Genomic DNA, 18,746 nt, shown 5'->3' with positions numbered 1-18,746 from the left:
GGATTTTTAACAGTATGTTTCAAATACCAGTCTTAATTTTGTCATACAGACACTCCACTAGGATGTTGGTTTTTTTTTTTTTTTTTTTTTGTATTTAGAAGACTTTTACTCAAAAAGGCAGTTCTTGCTCACTTTCGTGTTGACCTGAAAATTCAGATTTTGGCTTGCAACATGAGCTGAATGGTTTACTTACCTCCTTGATTAACTTTTTGGGAATACTTGGAGTGTTGTGTACAGTTCTGGTGTCCTCAGCATAAAAAGGACATGGAACTGTTGGAAAAAGTCCAGAGGAGGGCCACGAGGATGATCATGCACACTATATAAACTGAGGGCAGTTACCTGGAAGGGCTAGATCACTGCTCAGGTTGGGCTGGGTATTGGTCGGCAAGTAGTGAGCGGTTGTATTCTCTTCCCTTGTCATTATTATTATTGGTGGTAGCAGTAGTGGTTTTGTGTTATAACTTAGTTACTGGACTGTTCTTATCTCAACACATGGGAGTTACATTCTTTCAATTCTCCTTCCCTGGAGAGGGAAGAGGAAGGGAGGAGAGGTGGAGTGAGCGAGCAGCTGCATGGTTCTGAGTTACCGGCTGGGCTTAAACCACAACACTACAAAATAGCCCTTGATTGTACATTTTGATACATGCATAAGTGGTCTTCTTGTTTATACTGTCTCCTATACAATTTTCAGTATTTTTTCCATAAATTTCTGTGAAATGCTATAAACAGTTAAGGGATAAGAAAAGGTGATTTTGTTTTCCCAGTCATTAAAAAATATCCTTTTATTTCTCACTGTCCATTTGCACTTGGCAGTATTTTTTTACTTTCAGCATAGTTTTTAAGATTTAAAACCGTTTGGAATATTGTTAATTTAGAGATGTAGAGTCTTTTGTGCTATCATAGAGATCAGACAGATTTAGTAAAAACTGAAAGAAAAGACATATAAATATAATAGCCCTAAAGTAATCCCTTTATTAAAGGATTAAGAATGGGTAAATGATACTATATTTTTTACTGATGTATTACTGTCAGATCCGATGGCAAAATAAAAACACTAGGGCATGAGAAACAGATACATTTTGGTTACTGGCTTTTGAAATTTTTCTCCCAAGTGTTTTTAATGCTGGTTTGTAATGGCATGCCACTCAAAGTTTGTTACTAGTGAGCTAAGGAGGAGTGAGGAGATTTGATGTTTTCCTACCAAATCTATGGATTGGTTTCAGAAGTTAACATTTTGATTATGCAAATATCACGTGAAATAAGTAGAAGGCTTTGTTCTAGTGATTTAGGGCCTCGTCTTGTGAGATGATGCATATTGGAATAGAAAACATTTGCTTTTCAGACAGTCCTGCTGTTTCTCATGGGATGTGGTTGTGTAGAGCCCATTCTGTTCCTCCTGGTCCCTGTTCTTGGGGTGACCAGCAGCTCTCTGAATTCAACTGCTTTGCCAGCTGCTCTAGAGAACAACTACTCAAGTTTTGCAACATGTTGAACTACTGAAATGAGCCCTATGAGGATAACATACGCAGAACCCATCTCATGACACAGTTTTGGTTATTCAACTTACAGAAATGGATGAGGGAGCTTAGCTGTTTGGAGTGGCTTTTTCATACTTGAACACTCATGTACCTGGTTGAAAATTGAACAGTTTTGTGTTTTAAAGTAATATTTGCTTTGTGATGAATTTCCTTAGAAGTAACAGCTCTTCCTGATGGAAACATCAGTGAACAATCAGTTGTGAGCACATGGACAAGCCAAGGCTTCAACTTTAGCTTCACGGTATTTATATGTCAGCAGTTTTAAAAATGTACTTAGCTTACCTAGCTGCCATTTTTAATATTTTCCAGTTTTCTTGAAAAAAGTTATTGATTTGACCTCCTACCTGAAATAATGCTCTTTAGATCTAAAGCTGGTTAGACACATTATCTGACTGAGTTTACTGAAGCAAAAACATTCCATAACCTTAACCTTTTCCCTGACCCCCTGCTTTTAACAACTGCTGACATATTTTTATGCTGTTACATGACCATGCTCAGATGAAATATGTCAAACAGATCCTTGAGTTATTAGGCTGTCTGAGTCTGACCTTTGTGCAATCAAAGATATGTGACTTAAGGGCTCAGATTTGCCATGGCAACCAGTCAAATTTGCTCCTGTGAGGAAAGGTCTAAGTGTTGCAGAAATTTAATGATCTAGAGTGACATCAGGGCTGTGAGGTTTTATGAACTGCTTACACTGTAATTTCCATTTTGTTAATGCAGACTTTTTTTGTAACCCATTCATGGCTAGAGCATAAGTGTCTGTTTTTATTTAAAATAGCAGTGCACGTTCTAAAAGATCGCTCAGTGGAAATATGCCACTATTTGGGAACGTATTAACACAGTCATGCATAATTTCAGCCACCCTTGCCTACTTTTCGTCCTTTTAAAAATATATTAGCTGCTTAGACCTTTAACAGACTTGGCACTTTTGTCATCACAAAAGGGATTTTACTCTCAGAAAGTCCTAGGTCAGACTAAAACATTTGAGTTATCAGCTCTGTTCCGAGGCCTAAAGTCAAAACACAGTGTTGCACCAGCTACTAAGAAGGAGAAAAATAACTGCTACTGCTGAACCCAGGACAACTAATAACCTGAATTTGTTGCACTTGTGTCTAATTTAAAAAAAATGATAATGAGCTATTTTAAACTTAATATTGAAATTTTAGAGATTTAACTAAATGCAACATGGTTTCCTAGAAGAGAGAATTTGTGTGTGAGATATACCTCTATTTTTCATGGTGAACCTCTGCTTTTTATTCATTAGAACGTAGGAAACAATATCTCTTAGGAGCAAACTGCATTTTTCAATACATTTCAGTCTAACTCAGAAATATATCCAAGAAAGAAATAGACTAATATTTTTATATATGCACTGTCCATTCACTTGTTGTCCAGCTGGACTAAAATTATCTATGCAAACTGCTGTGAAATATTGCTTTTTGTAGGATAACACAAACTAAGCAATTGCTGTATAGGAATGTCGTGAAAGGAAGACTTGGACGAGTCAATATGAGTTACCAGCAAGCTTCGTTTATTGGGCTTCTACCGTCGGTTAATATAACAGTGAATATGCAAATACTAGGCACTTGATTGGTTCTGGCACAAATAAGGCATTGTGTAAGCTCTATATTTTTGCAGCTACACCGTGCACCCCCCCACCATCCTCCTTCTCATGCACTTATCGCTTAGTGTCCTTGGCTGTGATTGGTCATAGTATGTTGCTGTTTGCCGGTGTCCTTCATTTCCTCATTATCTGGCGTGAGAGGTTTGCACCATGTTCTACACAGATGTCTTGTTTTAGCTCGTTGATGGGAACGTGACCTTTTGACCTTTTTCAACAAGCCAATCCTCCACAATTCCCCCTTTTTCTTTATAAAGGTATAAGGACTGAGTCAGGAGTCGTTGTAAACAAGCAGAACAACATTGCAAAGCATAACAAAGTAACAAACCCCCTATAATTATGAGACCTATAACGGCGAAGCAGCTTGTAAAGCAAACGTTTATGCAGCTCTATGAAGTGAACCTCGATTTTCAAATAACTCAAGTAATTCAAAATCTGTACTTCTAAAATCAGCTAAATATTTCTGAAGCACTATAAGTGGGTTACATAAAAGATAATTTGACAGACTATACAAAAGGTCTTTGTTTCAGCTAACTGGCGAAGATGCCTTATGGACTGACAACCACCATAATACAATTCTACTGTAGGGTCACACTGATGACAAAAACTACAGTTATCGAAGCACTTGTTGTATCACCAATCTCAGTTGTACCACTATATGCCTGTGGCCATGGACCGGATCTAGGAGGGCGACCATGCTCAACGAAAGCTCTGTGTTGATTAAGGTGTTAAATTAGGGGCTGTAGCGCTCGGCGCAAGCGATGCTCCTCCTGGGCCTGCGAGTCAGGGTCCATACACTAGCTCGGAGACGCCGTCACTGGAGCTTCTGCAACAGCCGGTCTTAGTCACTTGGATGGTACCCACAAGGGTCCTGCAGGAGCAGAAACACAGGCATAACCACGGCCCAGGTATATTACTTCTGCCGGTCCCTGCCACAAATCTGTATTAGGATCTCGATAGTACACCTTAAAAGAAGGCTTTATCTTCTGTTTGTACAAAGTGCTTAATAACCGCTGGAGTTTGTTCATCACCAAAGATGCATAAATAATTTAACGTAATTTCACCCATATAATCAGCATCGATGACACCTGGAACAATGAATAGTCCTTTCAAGGCAGATGATGATCTCCCCAGTAGCAAGGCTAGTCTCATAGATTCTTTTAACAATTCTGGACCTAGCTGGACTTGAGCCTCCTTAGTGGAGAACTGTCCAGTTCCCATCAGGTGTTGTAATTGCACCCCAATCAGGGGATCTCCCTGGCCTCGCTGAACTGCAACCGCCTCTTGACAGGTTTTCTGCCAATACATGTTCCATAACAACAACTGCGAAGGGGTGAGGATTAATTTCACAATACTTTTAATATAACAGCAAATCTGTTCCCCAAATATATGACAACATCTGCCTAGTGGGTTCAAACTGAATGCCTGTAGAAATAACAGTTTGCCTTAACTGAGATAGCAATTTCAATTTAAGGGAGACATTTCAGCATTTACTGCCTGACCTTGAGCGTTAATCTGGTACTTAACAGGAAAGGCGAGAATCTTTTCCTGCAACGCCTGCAAACAATCAAAATCATTGTTTGACAGAGCCTCTCTCTGAATAGATTTCCAATCTATCACCTGGATTCGCATTTGTCTACCTGTGCTCTGCAACTTTACCTTCTTTTCTTCTCTCCCCCCCCCCTTTTTTTTTTTTTTTTTCAGAAGTTGTTCACTCTGCTTTGCACGGCTACAAACAGCAGCCTGTTGTAGCCTGCTTGGCAGCAGCTACAGCTGCCTGCCTGCTTCAGCAGCAGCCATAAATACCTGTCAGCAACCACACTTTTGCATTAACCCTTTCTTGCCTGAAATGTTAAACCACTACCTGTTAAAAACTTTTACATGAACACGATAACAAAAAAAATACATAGAACACCATCTGCTCTCATCACACACACACACATACGTATGCATATGGGATCCCACAAGCACATTTCACACAACTACAATATTTGAAACACAAAATCCAGACAATCATTACTCGCACTATAAAGTCCCACGTACAGAACGTGGCATAAGGACTCTGTGAAGACTATCAGGAAACCAGCTCCAACAAGCATCATCGCAGTGTGAGGTGGCAGGCTCAGCCCTAGCGAGCGTCCCCGCAGAGGCTCTGCCTCCCTCACATCGCATGAGGTTTGGGCTTTTATACTGATCAAAATGCACACTCATTCTGACACAGGTGGCCAGCCTATGTCAGAAGAAGTGGCCAGCAATATCTATAAAGGTTTCCAAGCATCAATAGAATCATAGATATATTTGCCAACTTCTAGTACATGAGTATCACAGAGAGACTGTATCAAATGAGTTGCATATGGGGCCCCAAGTCCACAGTCCGTCACAGTCTGCCACAGTCCTCCCGATACCCCTGATAAGGGCATATTTGAGACCTTCCCACCGCGGGTCTTGATCCAGCACATACATCACAGGGAAAGCACACAATACATCTGCATCCCCCACCCATCTCGCTTCTCCCTTTACAGCTGCCCATTTATCATGAGGATCTGGGGGATATAAATCAGGTTTCTTTTCCGGCTCCATGTCAAAAGGATCATCCAGGTCAGCATCAGAATTAACAGGCATCAGAACTTCAGAAGCAGCAACAGCAGCCTGATGAGCATGCACAGGTTCCTTCTTGGGGTCAATAGGGTCCGGGTCAAAAAGACTGTCTTCATCTCTGTCCTCAGTCTTTGCAGACGCGGCGGCAACTGGCAGAGGCTCAGGGGTGGCCAGGGGTGGGGGGAAGCAATGTGGGGGGCTACTTGTGTCATCACGCGGGTCCCCCTCGCGTTCTGTCCTCCGTTTCCCTGTAGTCTTCGGCAAGCGGCAGGGCAGTGCGCAGCAGATTGGCATTGAGGACACCAGACTGCTCCAGCGGGGCAGTTTCGCCGGAGGTGGCCCTGCTGCCCGCATCGAAAACAGCGGACTCTCAGAGCTTTTTGCTGGTACTGGTTGGCTGGGCGAGCGGAGAGGAGCGAGGGCTGCGAACACTTGGTTTCGGGATGTTTCTGCTTGTGCTTTCAATCCCTCTCCTAATTCTTTGATGGCATACACTAACATAGCCTGATTACCGGTAGGGACTTGCGCGGCACGTTCTAATAACTCCTCAACACTCCAATTCCCTGGCAGTGTCACTATAAGATTTCGAACAACGCTATTTCCGTTTTGCAAGACACACTGCTTTAAGGTAGCTCCTTGCATATATTCCGGCACCCCAGCTGATTTTATGACTGCGGCTACTCTGTCTACAAAGGAACCTAGTAACTCGTCCTGGCCCTGCCTCAGGGACATATAGGAGGGCAATCCACCAGGGGCCTTAATTCGATCTATGGTGCGCCGGGCCATGGCCATTGTCTCCCTGATTTTATCAGGCCCTAAGAGGGCCTGCGCCTCTGTACGTAGAAAAGGACGCAACCCCATCAGCTCGGGGATAGTCAGCCCGTATAAAGGATTCCTGGGGTGGCGTTGTTTGGCCACTTATTCTTGGCAAAATGCTTGCCAGTGTGCGTTAAATAACAACTGCTGATATGGGGTTAATATGAGGCGGGTGAGACTCTTGACATCATTGGGGAGTAACAGCCCCCCCCCCCCTCAGATATAATCCAACATTTGTTTAGCGGGCTCCCCCTGAATACCACATTCGCTCACTATCGCTCGCAGCTGTGACAGCAATTTCCAATCTAACGGTGTAATACTAGCTGTAAGGCCACCCTGAGGCCCCCGCTGATAGGTCACCGGGAATGCCTGTAACATATCAGCGGCAGCCTCAAGATCCCCCTCCTGGGCAGCCTGTGCGGCTATTTTTTTCCATATACGTTCACGATCAATACCCATGCCCTTCTTGCCAATTTGCAGGCTTCCCTCCTCCTCCAGCTTACTCACGTCCCCAGATTCTGCGTCCCCGGGGGGCAGCTTTTCAGCCGGAACCGGGGAAGCAAGGACCGATGAGGGGGGGGCTGCTGACGTCTTTCGCCGCCTTCTGCTCGGCATGGTGCTGATCCAACGCGTTAGCAACTACCCGCCAGGTTTTTCCCAAATGCTTTGCCGTTTTATCACCGTCAAGGGTGGCTGCCCACAGCTTATCTCCTAGTTTCTGCCACTCGTCACGGTCAAAGATCGTATTCAGGTCGAGGAAACAACCTTTCGCTATTCCATAAGGTATCACTCCCGCTAATTCCTTCTTTAACTCCTTCTCCTTAATACCACGCTTTTCTAAAAAGCAATTTAATAAATCTAGGGCTGCTTGCCTCTCCATACCCCCTTTTTAAGGTACTCGCGCTCCGTTGCCCTACGAGGCTTCGGCTGCTCCTCCTCCTTGGTGCAACGCTGCCGATGCAGCCACTGCAAGTCCGGCGGCGCCCAGATCCCGTCTATAAGGTCGTCCTTTCACGCGATGCGCCGCTTTGACCCTCCGGGGCAAGATCGGAGCCAAGTTCCACTTTTTCACGGCCGTGGTGTCGGTACCCTCCGCTCCGTGTTTGAATCACGTCGGGGTCACCATTTGTCGTGAAGGGAAGACTTGGACGACTCAATATGAGTTACCAGCAAGCTTCGTTTTTTGGGCTTCTACCTTCGGTTAATATAACAGTGAATATGCAAATACTAGGCACTTGATTGGTTCTGGCACAAATAAGGCATTGTGTAAACTCTATATTTTTGCAGCTACACTGTGCACCCCCCCACCATCCTCCTTCTCATGCACTTATTGCTTAGTGTCCTTGGCTGTGATTGGTCATAATATGTTGCTGTTTGCCGGTGTCCTTCATTTCCTCATTATCTGGCGTGAGAGGTTTGCACCATGTTCTACACAGATGTCTTGTTTCAGCTCGTTGATGGGAACGTGACCTTTTGACCTTTTTCGACAAGCCAATCCTCCACATAGGAATTTGATAATACCATGCAACATCTGGAACCTAGTTACATGCCCTGTGTTGAGAAAAACAGTAGTAGTCCTAAATTTTAATAGTTGCAAAGTAGCATGCACTATACATAGATCACTGATAAATTGTGAGAGAACATGTTTTAAAGCAGTACATTTAAAAGGAAAAAACAAAATAGAATGAGGAGAACATAGCTTTTTATTTTCCTTAAAGCTGGATTATAAATCATATTTTCAGCATGAAATTACTTCAGTGAAAATGTTAATGCTGTGGGTACATATGTCATGTTTTGCAGAGCAATTATAATTTTATTTTTCAGATGTAAGAAAAATGTTGGATGATTTGCAAAAAGTCATGAAGAATTTTGAATCACGAGCTGAATTCACAGATCTGCAGAAAATGAGTGACGTAAGTGAATTGTTTTGTTTCATCCCAATTCTGTAATATTTGTAAAAATCTGGAAAATTATGTATATTCAGATTGATAAAAGGGTATAAATAATGTAGTCATTCCTGTCTTGCATATCACTACATTTGCTGCTATGCATTATTTTAAAAATATCTGGGCTGTTAATAAGCATAAACCGGTGCATTTAATAATCCTAACTTTCCATCTTTCTAATTAGGCTGCAGGTGATTTTGTTGACATAAGAGAAGAAATTGAAGATCATAGTATTGAAACAAAAGGTAAATGATTTATTAAAAAACATAGAATCATAGAATCATAGAATAGTTAGGGTTGGAAAGGACCTCAAGATCATCTAGTTCCAACCCCCCTGCCATGGACAGGGACACCTCTCACTAAACCATCCAACACAAGGCTTCATCCAACCTGGCCTTGAACACCGCCAGGGATGGAGCGCTCACAACCTCCCTGGGCAACCGATTCCAGTGTCTCACCACCCTAACAGGAAAGAATTTCCTCCTTATATCCAATTTAAACTTCCCCTGTTTAAGTTTTAACCCATTACCCCTTGTCCTGTCACTACAGTCCCTGACAAAGAGTCCCTCCCCAGCATCCCTATAGGCCCCCTTCAGGTACTGGAAGGCTGCTATGAGGTCTCCACGCAGCCTTCTCTTCTCCAGGCTGAAAAGCCCCAACTTCCTCAGCCTGTCTTCATACGGGAGGTGCTCCAGTCCCCTGATCATCCTCGTGGCCCTCCTCTGGACTTGTTCCAGCAGTTCCATGTCCCTTTTATGTTGAGGACACCAGAACTGCACACAGTACTCCAGGTGAGGTCTCACAAGAGCAGAGTAGAGGGGCAGGATCACCTCCTTCGACCTGTTGGTCACGGTCCTTTTGATGCAGCCCAGGATACGGTTGGCTTTCTGGGCTGCGAGCGTACACTGCTGGCTCATGTTCATTTTCTCATCGACCAGCACCCCCAAGTCCTTCTCAGCAGGGCTGCTCTGAATCTCTTCTTTGCCCAGTCTGTAGCGGTGCCTGGGATTGCTCCGACCCAGGTGTAGGACCTTGCACTTGTCGTGGTTGAACTTCATAAGGTTGGCATCAGCCCACCTCACAAGCGTGTCAAGGTCCCTCTGGATGGCATCCCTTCCCTCCAGCGTATCAACCGGACCACACAGCTTGGTGTCATCGGCAAACTTGCTGAGGGCGCACTCAATCCCACTGTCCATGTCAGCGACGAAGATGTTAAACAAGACCAGTCCCAACACCGATCCCTGAGGGACACCACTCGTTACCGGTCTCCAGCCGGACATCGAGCCATTGAGCACAACTCTTTGTGTGCCGCTGTCCAGCCAGTTCTTTATCCACCGAGTGGTCCATCCATCATCTAGTTCCAACACCCCTGCCATGGGCAGGGACACCTCACACTAAACCATGCCACCCAAGGCTCTGTCCAACCTGGCCTTGAACACTGCCAGGGATGGAGCATTCACAACTTCCCTGGGCAACACATTCCAGTGCCTCACCACTCGTACAGTAAATAACTTCTTCCTTATATCCAATCTAAACTTCCCCTGTTTAAGTTTTAACCCATTGCCCCTTGTTCTATCACTACAGTCCCTAGTGAAGAGTCCCTTTCCAGCATCCTTGTAGGCCCCTTTCAGATACCGGAAGGCTGCTATGAGGTCTCCACTCAGCTTTCTCTTCTCCAGGCTGAACAGCCCCAACTTTCTCAGCCTATCTTCCTACGGGAGGTGCTCCAGTACCCTGATCTTACTCGTGGCCCTCCTCTGGACTTGCTCCAACAGTTCCATGTCCTTTTTATGTTGAGGACACCAGAACTGCACAGTGAGTTCTCATAACAGACTAGTTGTTCAGCAATGTCACAAAAAGATTCTTCAGAAAAGTTAGTTAATTAGTAGTATAAGAAATGTAAGGCAGCACAGCAATATAAAGTCAAACTTGGGCTGGAAAATGCTTTGGGAAAAGCCTCCTGTCTTCTTTAATCCCTATCACTACATAGGCATGTTCCATAAAAAGCATTGATCAGGATCAAATTCTTCAGATTCGTACATGAGTGAAACTGTAGGTTTTGCCTCACAACTGCTTTTGAGTCCTGTGTCATAGAGATGAGTCCTGGTACATATGCATACATACATATATGCATGTATTTACAGACACACACATTATACAAATATTTAAAATTAAAGCTAATTACTTGAACGAGGAAACATTCCCTCAATTAGGCTTTAATAGATTAAATATTTGACAAGCAAGATTTCTAGATCACATCCTTGCCCTTTGTGTGGCTTAAGATTGTTCTGTTTTGGTTTTAATATTTTGGTTTATTAAACTTTCAAGTGGAAAAAAAATAAAAACACAACAACATACAGGAACATAAGGAAGTAACCACAACACTGAATAATGAAGAAATCAATAAACAATTCAGTATTTCTTTGGTGTTCAAATGACCTTCCTAAATTAGAAGCTAATACAGTGTACACAATACGAAATTTTTAGTGAGATGATGTACCAAGTATAAATCAGTAAATCTGAGTAGGCTGGTAAATTTTGATTTAATCTTCTTAACTGGTTTGATAGGTTAACTCTAAAGATCATTGAATCAGTCAGACATTAATTCAGCAAAAGCTAAATAAAAGACAGCACTTAGAAAGTAATATGCATGCAGAGAAAATATTATCCAGAGACTATTAGAGTATTTTCCTGTGCTGGTGGTCTGGTTCATTGACAGTTTCACTTAAACAGTTAAACAATAATTTGAAATGGAAAGTGTTCTGCCCATATCCTTTAATTCCCTTGTGGGTTTTTCCCACTCCCCCAATAGTTTTTGTTGGGGTTTTTTTTGTTTTGTTTCTTTTTTGTTTTTTTGGTTGGGTTTTTTTTTTTCAATTGCTTTAGTAATTTCATCTTTTTTTTGTTGTTGTTGTTACACAGGAAAATATGGAACTGCTCACAAACTTCACTCAAAGCCAAAATTATCAACTGTTTCTGAGGTGGATTTTCCAACAAATGGAAGTGATACAAAATTCATGGGCCATTTTCAGTCAGAGGAGGAACTGTGGGCCCACTTGGAAGAGCTTGAGAGACAAGAGCTCCTTGGTGAACCCGACAGGTACAGTGCTGCAGTAGCACTGTCATGTTTGGAGCTCAGAAAGCTACAGGCGTGTGATTCTGTTTATACACAAAGGATCTTGCCGTGAGTACAAATAGCTGACTAGGCTGATGCAGTTAAAATTATAATAGGTGGAAGAAGGGTGGAACATGAATAAAACATGCACTGCGAGGCCAAAGGTGCTAAAACCTGCCTCTCTTGTGCAACCATGGCAGTCCAGCAGTATAGTGTTTTTTCTTAAGGGTGATAAAAAAGGGGGAAGTAAAATCCATTTCCCACAGGCTAGAAAAATCCATTGTTTGCAATGTAGGAGTTAACACATTTTGTATTTAATGTTATCCTGAGATCTGTTCTGATCCTAAAGCAATACATATATCATTTGCTAGAATGTCACAGTTTTGGTATTTCCAGTTGACATGGGAAGGTCATAGTCATTCTTATAGAGTATAGAGAAGGTTTCACCACCTGGCTAAAAATACAGTAACTGGCTAAAGAAAGTTACGTACAGGCTTGTTCATTATTTTATATGCCTGTGTCTCTCAAGTATGAATTGCCTCAGTTCAGTTGGATATTTTTCATTTCATAGGATGCCTAATACAGTTGAGACAAATGGAGAAGATGCAAGCTCCTCTGAAGAGAAAGAAGATAAGAGGACAGATCTGAACAGGATGTATAGAGCAGAAGACTGTATTACTCAGGGCGATTTCCATAAAGAAGTAACAAATTCAGACTTGTTTGGTGGCCAAGTTAATGGCTCTACCTTTTATCACAGTGATGATGAAGATGACATAGATGTTGGAGATAACTCTGTTCCAACTATTTTTTTCTCTCACACTGTTGAACCTAAAAGGGTTTGTACTTTATTATTTTTATCTTCTTAAGAGATTGGATAAAACATATATACCATATCTAAGATAGAAAATTTTAGATAATATATATAATGTAGAATAATAATTATAGGTGAAATGTTGGATTTTTTTCAAGGGCTTTAAATCCACTGTTTAAATCTGCAGTTTCAAATATGGTATTAAAAAAATGATCTTCAAATGTATACTTGGGTATACTGGCTTCTGGCTGTTGTAAAAGGTAGTATCCTGTCTAGGAGATTTTAAAATTACCTTTTACTGGACTTGAAATTAACTGTTGAACAGCTCAGCTGTTGAGCAGAGTTTGAATAAGCAAGTTTTCATATATTATATGCAAAATCTATGCATATTAGTGCAAAGAAATGCCCCAGCCTAGTGCAAGTGGTAAAGAATAAACAACTCACACCGTGAATATTACCATTCATACATTTAACTTGTCTATGCTTCATAATTCTCAACTGCTTGGATAAGAGAATGTCAGAAGTCAGTTGATCTGCAGCCTGGTGATTGTTGATTTTATGGTCAAGACCATAATTTGTGTTCAATTTTCAGGTAAGAATAAACACAGGAAAAAATACTACTTTGAAATTCAGTGAAAAGAAAGAAGAGGCCAAGCGTAAAAGGAAGAACAGCAGTGGCAATGGCCATGCAACTCCAGAGCTGCCTAACATCAAAACCCCAGCAGACATTTATCGGTGTGTGAGATTTCCCCTCAGCAGCTCTTCTCTTTTCATTTCTGTTCACCTATAGTATGAAACAGAGCCTACTATTTCCTGAAAGAAATGGCTGGAAATGAGTTTACTACTTAAAAATGAAAGTTTGTGGCTTCTGCATGGTGCCACACTTTCATATCCACAAAGCATTTCTAAGCTTAAAATTTCCTTTTCCAACTAGCAATTCATCATTCATCTACTTTTTCAGACCTTCTGAAATTGAGGTAAATTTGCCAGTACATATCATCTGGATAAAGGGATACAGCAGTGATGTTATATGTTCTGGTTAATTCCATGTCTTTTGCTTCTGTGTTTGTTTTCAAGTATAACTGACCAGATCTATCCCTTGTAATACTCCTTCTTTACCAGTTACTAATTGCTGGGTTTTGTCTCTTCCTTCCAGTATCTTCAGAATATACTCAGGTCTCTGTTGGCATAGTTTGTCTTGCATTTGTTCTCCCTGACTTTAGTCACTCTTTAGCCATTCTTTGTAAAAATAAGTGCTCACCTGTAGAACACTCACAGTCAGAGAGCTTGAAAAATGCTTTTGGGCATAGAGGACTCTACAAATACAAAACTAAGGTGATGGGAGAGTTAAACCAAGTATTTAGGTTTGTAAAGATGAACACAGACACCTATTAGATTGGTTAATTAAGTGCTTGTGAAAATCACACTGCATTTTTATGTTGGTGTATTCAGGCACCTAAATATCTTACAAAATGTGTCACAAAGCGGGAAAAGTTAAAACCCATCCTGTAATTGCATCTTCTGGGACTGAAGATGAGGTAAAGGATTCTTCCATGGTGCTCTCCCAGAGCTCTGCAAAGGAACCCCATCTTCTGTAGAGAGATGAAGGTGTTCCCAGGAGTGTCTGATGAATAAAGCTGTTAAGAAACAAGTAACACCCTTAAAACTCATCCAGTCTTTGGGCTCCTCCTTCATGAGTTTGATAAAGTTGGCAGTGTCTTCTAACGTGACTTCTTCTCCTCCACCCACCCTTGACTTCTTTAAATCATGGAGATGGAGTACAAACTGTAGGAAGTTTTTAAAGGAACTCTTTTACAATCTGATAATACTTGAAAAGAGTCTTCATGATGATCCGATCTTAAAAGCTGACTTCCCCCCCCTTTTTTTTTTGACTGAAAGCAGGAGATTATGGCACTTGTCAGGAACAAGCTTCATCCTTTCCGTGTGCAATGAATGTTTCAAGTATTTGTTTTTATATTCTACACTTGACAAAGACTTAATTCTAGAAAGCCTTTCGTCATTGTGCTCTTCTCTTTCGCTTCATTGAAACAACTCCGACAATTGTCTAGTTTACCTTTTTTCTAACTTTGGTAACTTACACTATTCTGTTTTCTAACACTTTTCAAAAAGCTATATGTTTTCTGCTAGAAGAGTGTACCAACTTAATGCTTGAATAAAGGGCATAACAGTGTTTGCTCTGCAGAATTGATTCTTGTACATTGGTAAATAAAATGCCTCTGAAGGTACAGTATTGTAATTCTGCAGCAAAAAAGTTGGAAAAGCACATAATAATTAATTTGTACAAAAGACAAAGCAAGATCACTGTAAATTTGTCATCTGATCCTGAAATGATTTATTAAAACTAACATTTTCATTTCCAGAGTCTTTGTTGATGTTGTGAATGGAGAATATGTCCCTCGTAAATCAATTTTGAAGTCTCGAAGCAGAGAGAACAGTGTTTGTAGCAATACCAGTGATAACAGTGCTGCTGAGTTTGATGATAGACAAGGAGTTCAGAGGAGTATTAACTGTGATGAAGCCACTCAGAGTGACAACAGTGAAAGCATAATGGAGGAGGAGGAGGCGGAGGGGCGGCAGCAGCTACCGAAAAAGCTTCCTCCCTCTTCAGGGACAACTGAGGTACAGTTTTTAATCAATTATTGATTGTTGGCAGGGATAAAAACAAGAAATCTAATGACTTTAGTTGCCTATACTATCAGTTTGTTTTCTTTAAAATAATTTTCTAACTCCTACCTAGTTTGCTTCAGGAGGACATTATGGGGGGACAAGTTCTGTCATAGGCATCCTGGGGGCAGAGGGGAGGAGACAAGGCAGGGGCTTCCCTGGGACATAAGATTTGACAAATTAATCACTTGCTGGTGTGACTGAAACCAGTGTCATGTCTACTGGGTCATCCTGAAAAAAAAAATAAATCTGTGCTTCATAGTTGATGAGAGGGAAGAGTTGATTGTCTGCAACCTGTGTTGCACAGCTGCCTGGCAGCTTTCCAGGTGATGTTTTTAAGTTTTAATAGACACAAATATCATCTGAATTATCATTTGGACTTGCCAAAGGCAGAGGAATTGACCTGTGGAAGAAATCACTACACCTCTACTCATCCAATTACAGACTAGGGCCATTAGTGATCCCAAACAAATCTATTTTCACATGTTTGGAAAGTTCAGGGCTTCATCATAAAGGAAGGAAACTATACAACATAAGGGAAAATGTACAGTTGCTTTAGAAACTGGGTGAGTACAAAAATTAAATATAGCTGCTGTTCCGAAATTCAGAGCATTCTTAAGTATTCTTGATTTTTATTATGTAAGAACTTACACTGTTTTTTTTAAACTAGATGAAACAGTTTTCAGTAGTTTCCAATGGGCAAGTTCAATGAAAACCCTATTTTTAGAAAAATTATTTTCTACAGTAAATGAATTCCTCATAAAAGCTATTGTTTATTTTCACTTTTCATACAAACAGCTACAGATGAATCCAGGCAGGATGTGATTGATGGTGAAGGATCCATCTGTAGAGTTATCACTTCATGTTGTAGACTTTCTGGAATATATTTGCTATATTTTTATAAAACATCTAAGTACACTCAGTCCATTTTCTGAATATGGCATGATTATTCTCTACAGTATAATGTGTTTTTAAGTAACTGAAGGAGAGAGAGGAAGCCACTCCAGTTAGACATGCCTTCTTAAATGCCATTGCCGTGGTTTTGGTTGGTTTTCTGTGTGTTTGAAATGTTTGCAAAACACTAACGTTTTTCTTTTTGCTTCTGATTTGACCACGATTCTGCTTACCTGTTTTTGAAAATCAACGTGCTGTTAGAACAAGGCAGTTGTGTACAGGCACAGCTTTAGGCAGACTTTGGCTACTAGAGCAGAAAACAAAACCCCACTGCTTTTTTGCAGGTCCTGCAAGAAAAGAATGGCTGGCTTGTTTTGCTTTGTTTTTCTTGGTAACTGAGTTATGAAAAAGCAGAACTTAACATAGTTAATAAATCTGGTGCATGTTCCTTTGTGCCCAGTCTGAGCATCAAACCTTGGATGTAAACTGCTTCCCCTTGCCCTTAGGCATTCTGAATTGCCTGGTTTTAATACATAGCAGGGTGATTTCTTCTTAAATATGTTTATGAAAAATAGTTCTGAGCTGCTTTTTTTCCCAACGTTTTACAAGAATAATTTCTTAGCTAAGTATTAAGTCCTATAATCAACTGCATATAAATTATAATTTTTAATCATTAAATGTTTTTATTAGACCTTTTATAGAGAGAAATAGTTGGAAGCAAGTTTGCCTTTCTCTTAAGTATAAATTGCTTTCACAATTATTTGATCATATTTGGTAAAGAGGAAAGAACAAACAAAACACGTGCTTGCCAATTTGTATGCAATGTGTCAGCTTGATGCAATTAGAAGATATTAAGTCATAAAATATGCTTTATGATGGAAATGATTGCATGCTTCAACTTTTCAAAGTCTGCATTCTTTATCCAAAATGAAACGGTATATTACATCAACTGTTTTATTTCTTGAGCATGTGTCAGTGAGGAAGCAAATTTTTAGATCATTTATGTAGTAGGAATGAGATGAATTGGTACTTAAAAGACGCTGTCTTTCATTCAGTCATCTTTGAACAAGCTATATTTTGAGGTTAATTACAGTTTGGTTACTTATGCAAGGAACAGTCATTGATTTAAAGATATTTCTTAACTTTTGATTAAGAGAAATAACAATCCTAATCAGGCTAATATAGGGTAATGACCTTTATGGGTATAGCTTCACATTTGAATTTTATTAGCTCATTTTGAATGTTCTCCTCTGTTGTAGGCATTTTCCAGAACTGTTATAGAAAAAGAGCCTTTGTCTCCCTCCTTAATTCCCCACCCAGTCATTGCTCACCCTGTCCTGCCTACCATTCTGGAGCGGAAATCAGAGGGAGTCTTGTCCAAAGCATCAGAAGAAACTCCGAAGAGGATTTCAAAATTCAAAGCTGCCAGGATGCAGCAACCCAGCTAGGTCCTGTCCAGCCAACCAGATATATCTGGGCATATTTGTTGAGACTATGGAGGACTGTATGTGTGACACCTCGCTCCCTAAAAGAGTGTCCTCTTGTTAATTTGGCATTGGTTATCCTTGAAACATTTATTGGCAAGTTTAAAAAAACAAAGGTTCAGCATTTGAACACTTGAGACGGTGGGTTTCCCTGTGTGCTGTCACCACCTTTGTGTATGTTTGCCTTACAAGAGCAGCACTTGGGTTCCTTTTCAAAAAACTGTTCCTTGCATACATTGTTTTTGTATTTAAACATAAATACAGGCAGTTTAGTGCCAGCTGTGATGTTCTACATACCATATGGACCATTTTAAGGAAACTTTTCACATTTCAAATAGATTCATCAGTTATATTGCATTACTTTCTTTAGCATTTTAAGACACTTGTATTCACATTGCTGTAGGTTTTGCAACTAGGTGTCTGCTGAAAGTTTTTTCCTTCTTTCAAACCTCTCTGATATCTCACTGTACAGACCTATAAAATGCTGGGTTCCTGTACATTGCAGGGAAGTTTCTTTGATGGAAAAGGGTATTTTGTAAAATTAAATTTTCAGTGAAAATTCTGTGAAAGTTGTGTGGTTTTTGTTGCTTTACTACTAATTTGGAAAGAACACAGAGGGGTTTTCATTTTGAACTTGCTTTTTTAGCTTGAAGTGTTTACTACCACATGGGCATAAAAGCAGTCCATTCTCTTCTACCATTGTGTTTTAGCCTGCTGCTAAAGAATGTGCATAGAAATCGAATGCCCTTAAGGAGAGAAGAATAAACTGATTACAAATCTCCTTGTTCTTTTGTATACTCAGAAAACATTGTAATTGTCTTGGGAATTCCCAGAGGGAGTCAGCACTAAGGAAAAATGTCTTAATGCTTCAACTTTATTTCAAAATGCGTCAGCGCTGCAGCACTTGGGTACAATTTCATGGATCCTTGTGTATCCTTCCACAACTGAGAGCGATCCTGCCTTCAGGAGTCCCTGCCCAGCAGCTCCTTCTCTGTCTTTTTGCCATCCCCTCCCTCATGCTGACACAGCTTTAGTCAAGGCCACCCCTTGAATTATAATAGGTGAAGGAGCTGGGTTTAAAAAACAAACTACTGGGTTTAGGTGTTTGGGTTTTCTTTCAATAGCTGTGTGTGGTTTTTTGAAGCTAGTGAGTTTTCTAATCTCTTTCTCAGCATGTTTGTATCCGCACAGAGGAGCAATGTGTTGAGCAAGGGCAAGGGAAAACATTGGCAGAG

General features: G+C 40.8%; 1 protein-coding gene across 6 annotated transcripts in view; it reads left to right on the top strand.

Annotated features, from left to right (window-relative positions):
* The window catches only part of LOC136004503 (unconventional prefoldin RPB5 interactor-like), an 88,092-nt gene extending 70,012 nt beyond the window's left edge, over positions 1–18,080 (top strand). For 5 of the 6 annotated variants that reach the window (XM_065661036.1, XM_065661040.1, XM_065661041.1 and 2 more), the window contains 7 exons: positions 8,401–8,489; positions 8,707–8,767; positions 11,445–11,706; positions 12,209–12,473; positions 13,041–13,183; positions 14,830–15,088; positions 17,287–18,080. In XM_065661036.1, the coding sequence (XP_065517108.1) occupies positions 8,401–8,489; positions 8,707–8,767; positions 11,445–11,706; positions 12,209–12,473; positions 13,041–13,183; positions 14,830–15,088; positions 17,287–17,475 (1,268 nt within the window). In that variant the 3' untranslated portion in view covers positions 17,476–18,080. The remainder of the gene's footprint in view (positions 1–8,400; positions 8,490–8,706; positions 8,768–11,444; positions 11,707–12,208; positions 12,474–13,040; positions 13,184–14,829; positions 15,089–17,286) is intronic. The other variant, XM_065661038.1, reaches the window with a different exon arrangement.
* The last annotated feature ends 666 nt before the right edge of the window (positions 18,081–18,746 follow it).

Source organism: Lathamus discolor, chromosome W (assembly GCF_037157495.1).
Source record: "Lathamus discolor isolate bLatDis1 chromosome W, bLatDis1.hap1, whole genome shotgun sequence".
Lineage (NCBI taxonomy): Eukaryota > Metazoa > Chordata > Aves > Psittaciformes > Psittacidae > Lathamus > Lathamus discolor.
The sequence above is the reverse complement of the archived record's forward strand: the minus strand, read 5'-3'. Positions and strand labels throughout refer to the sequence as shown.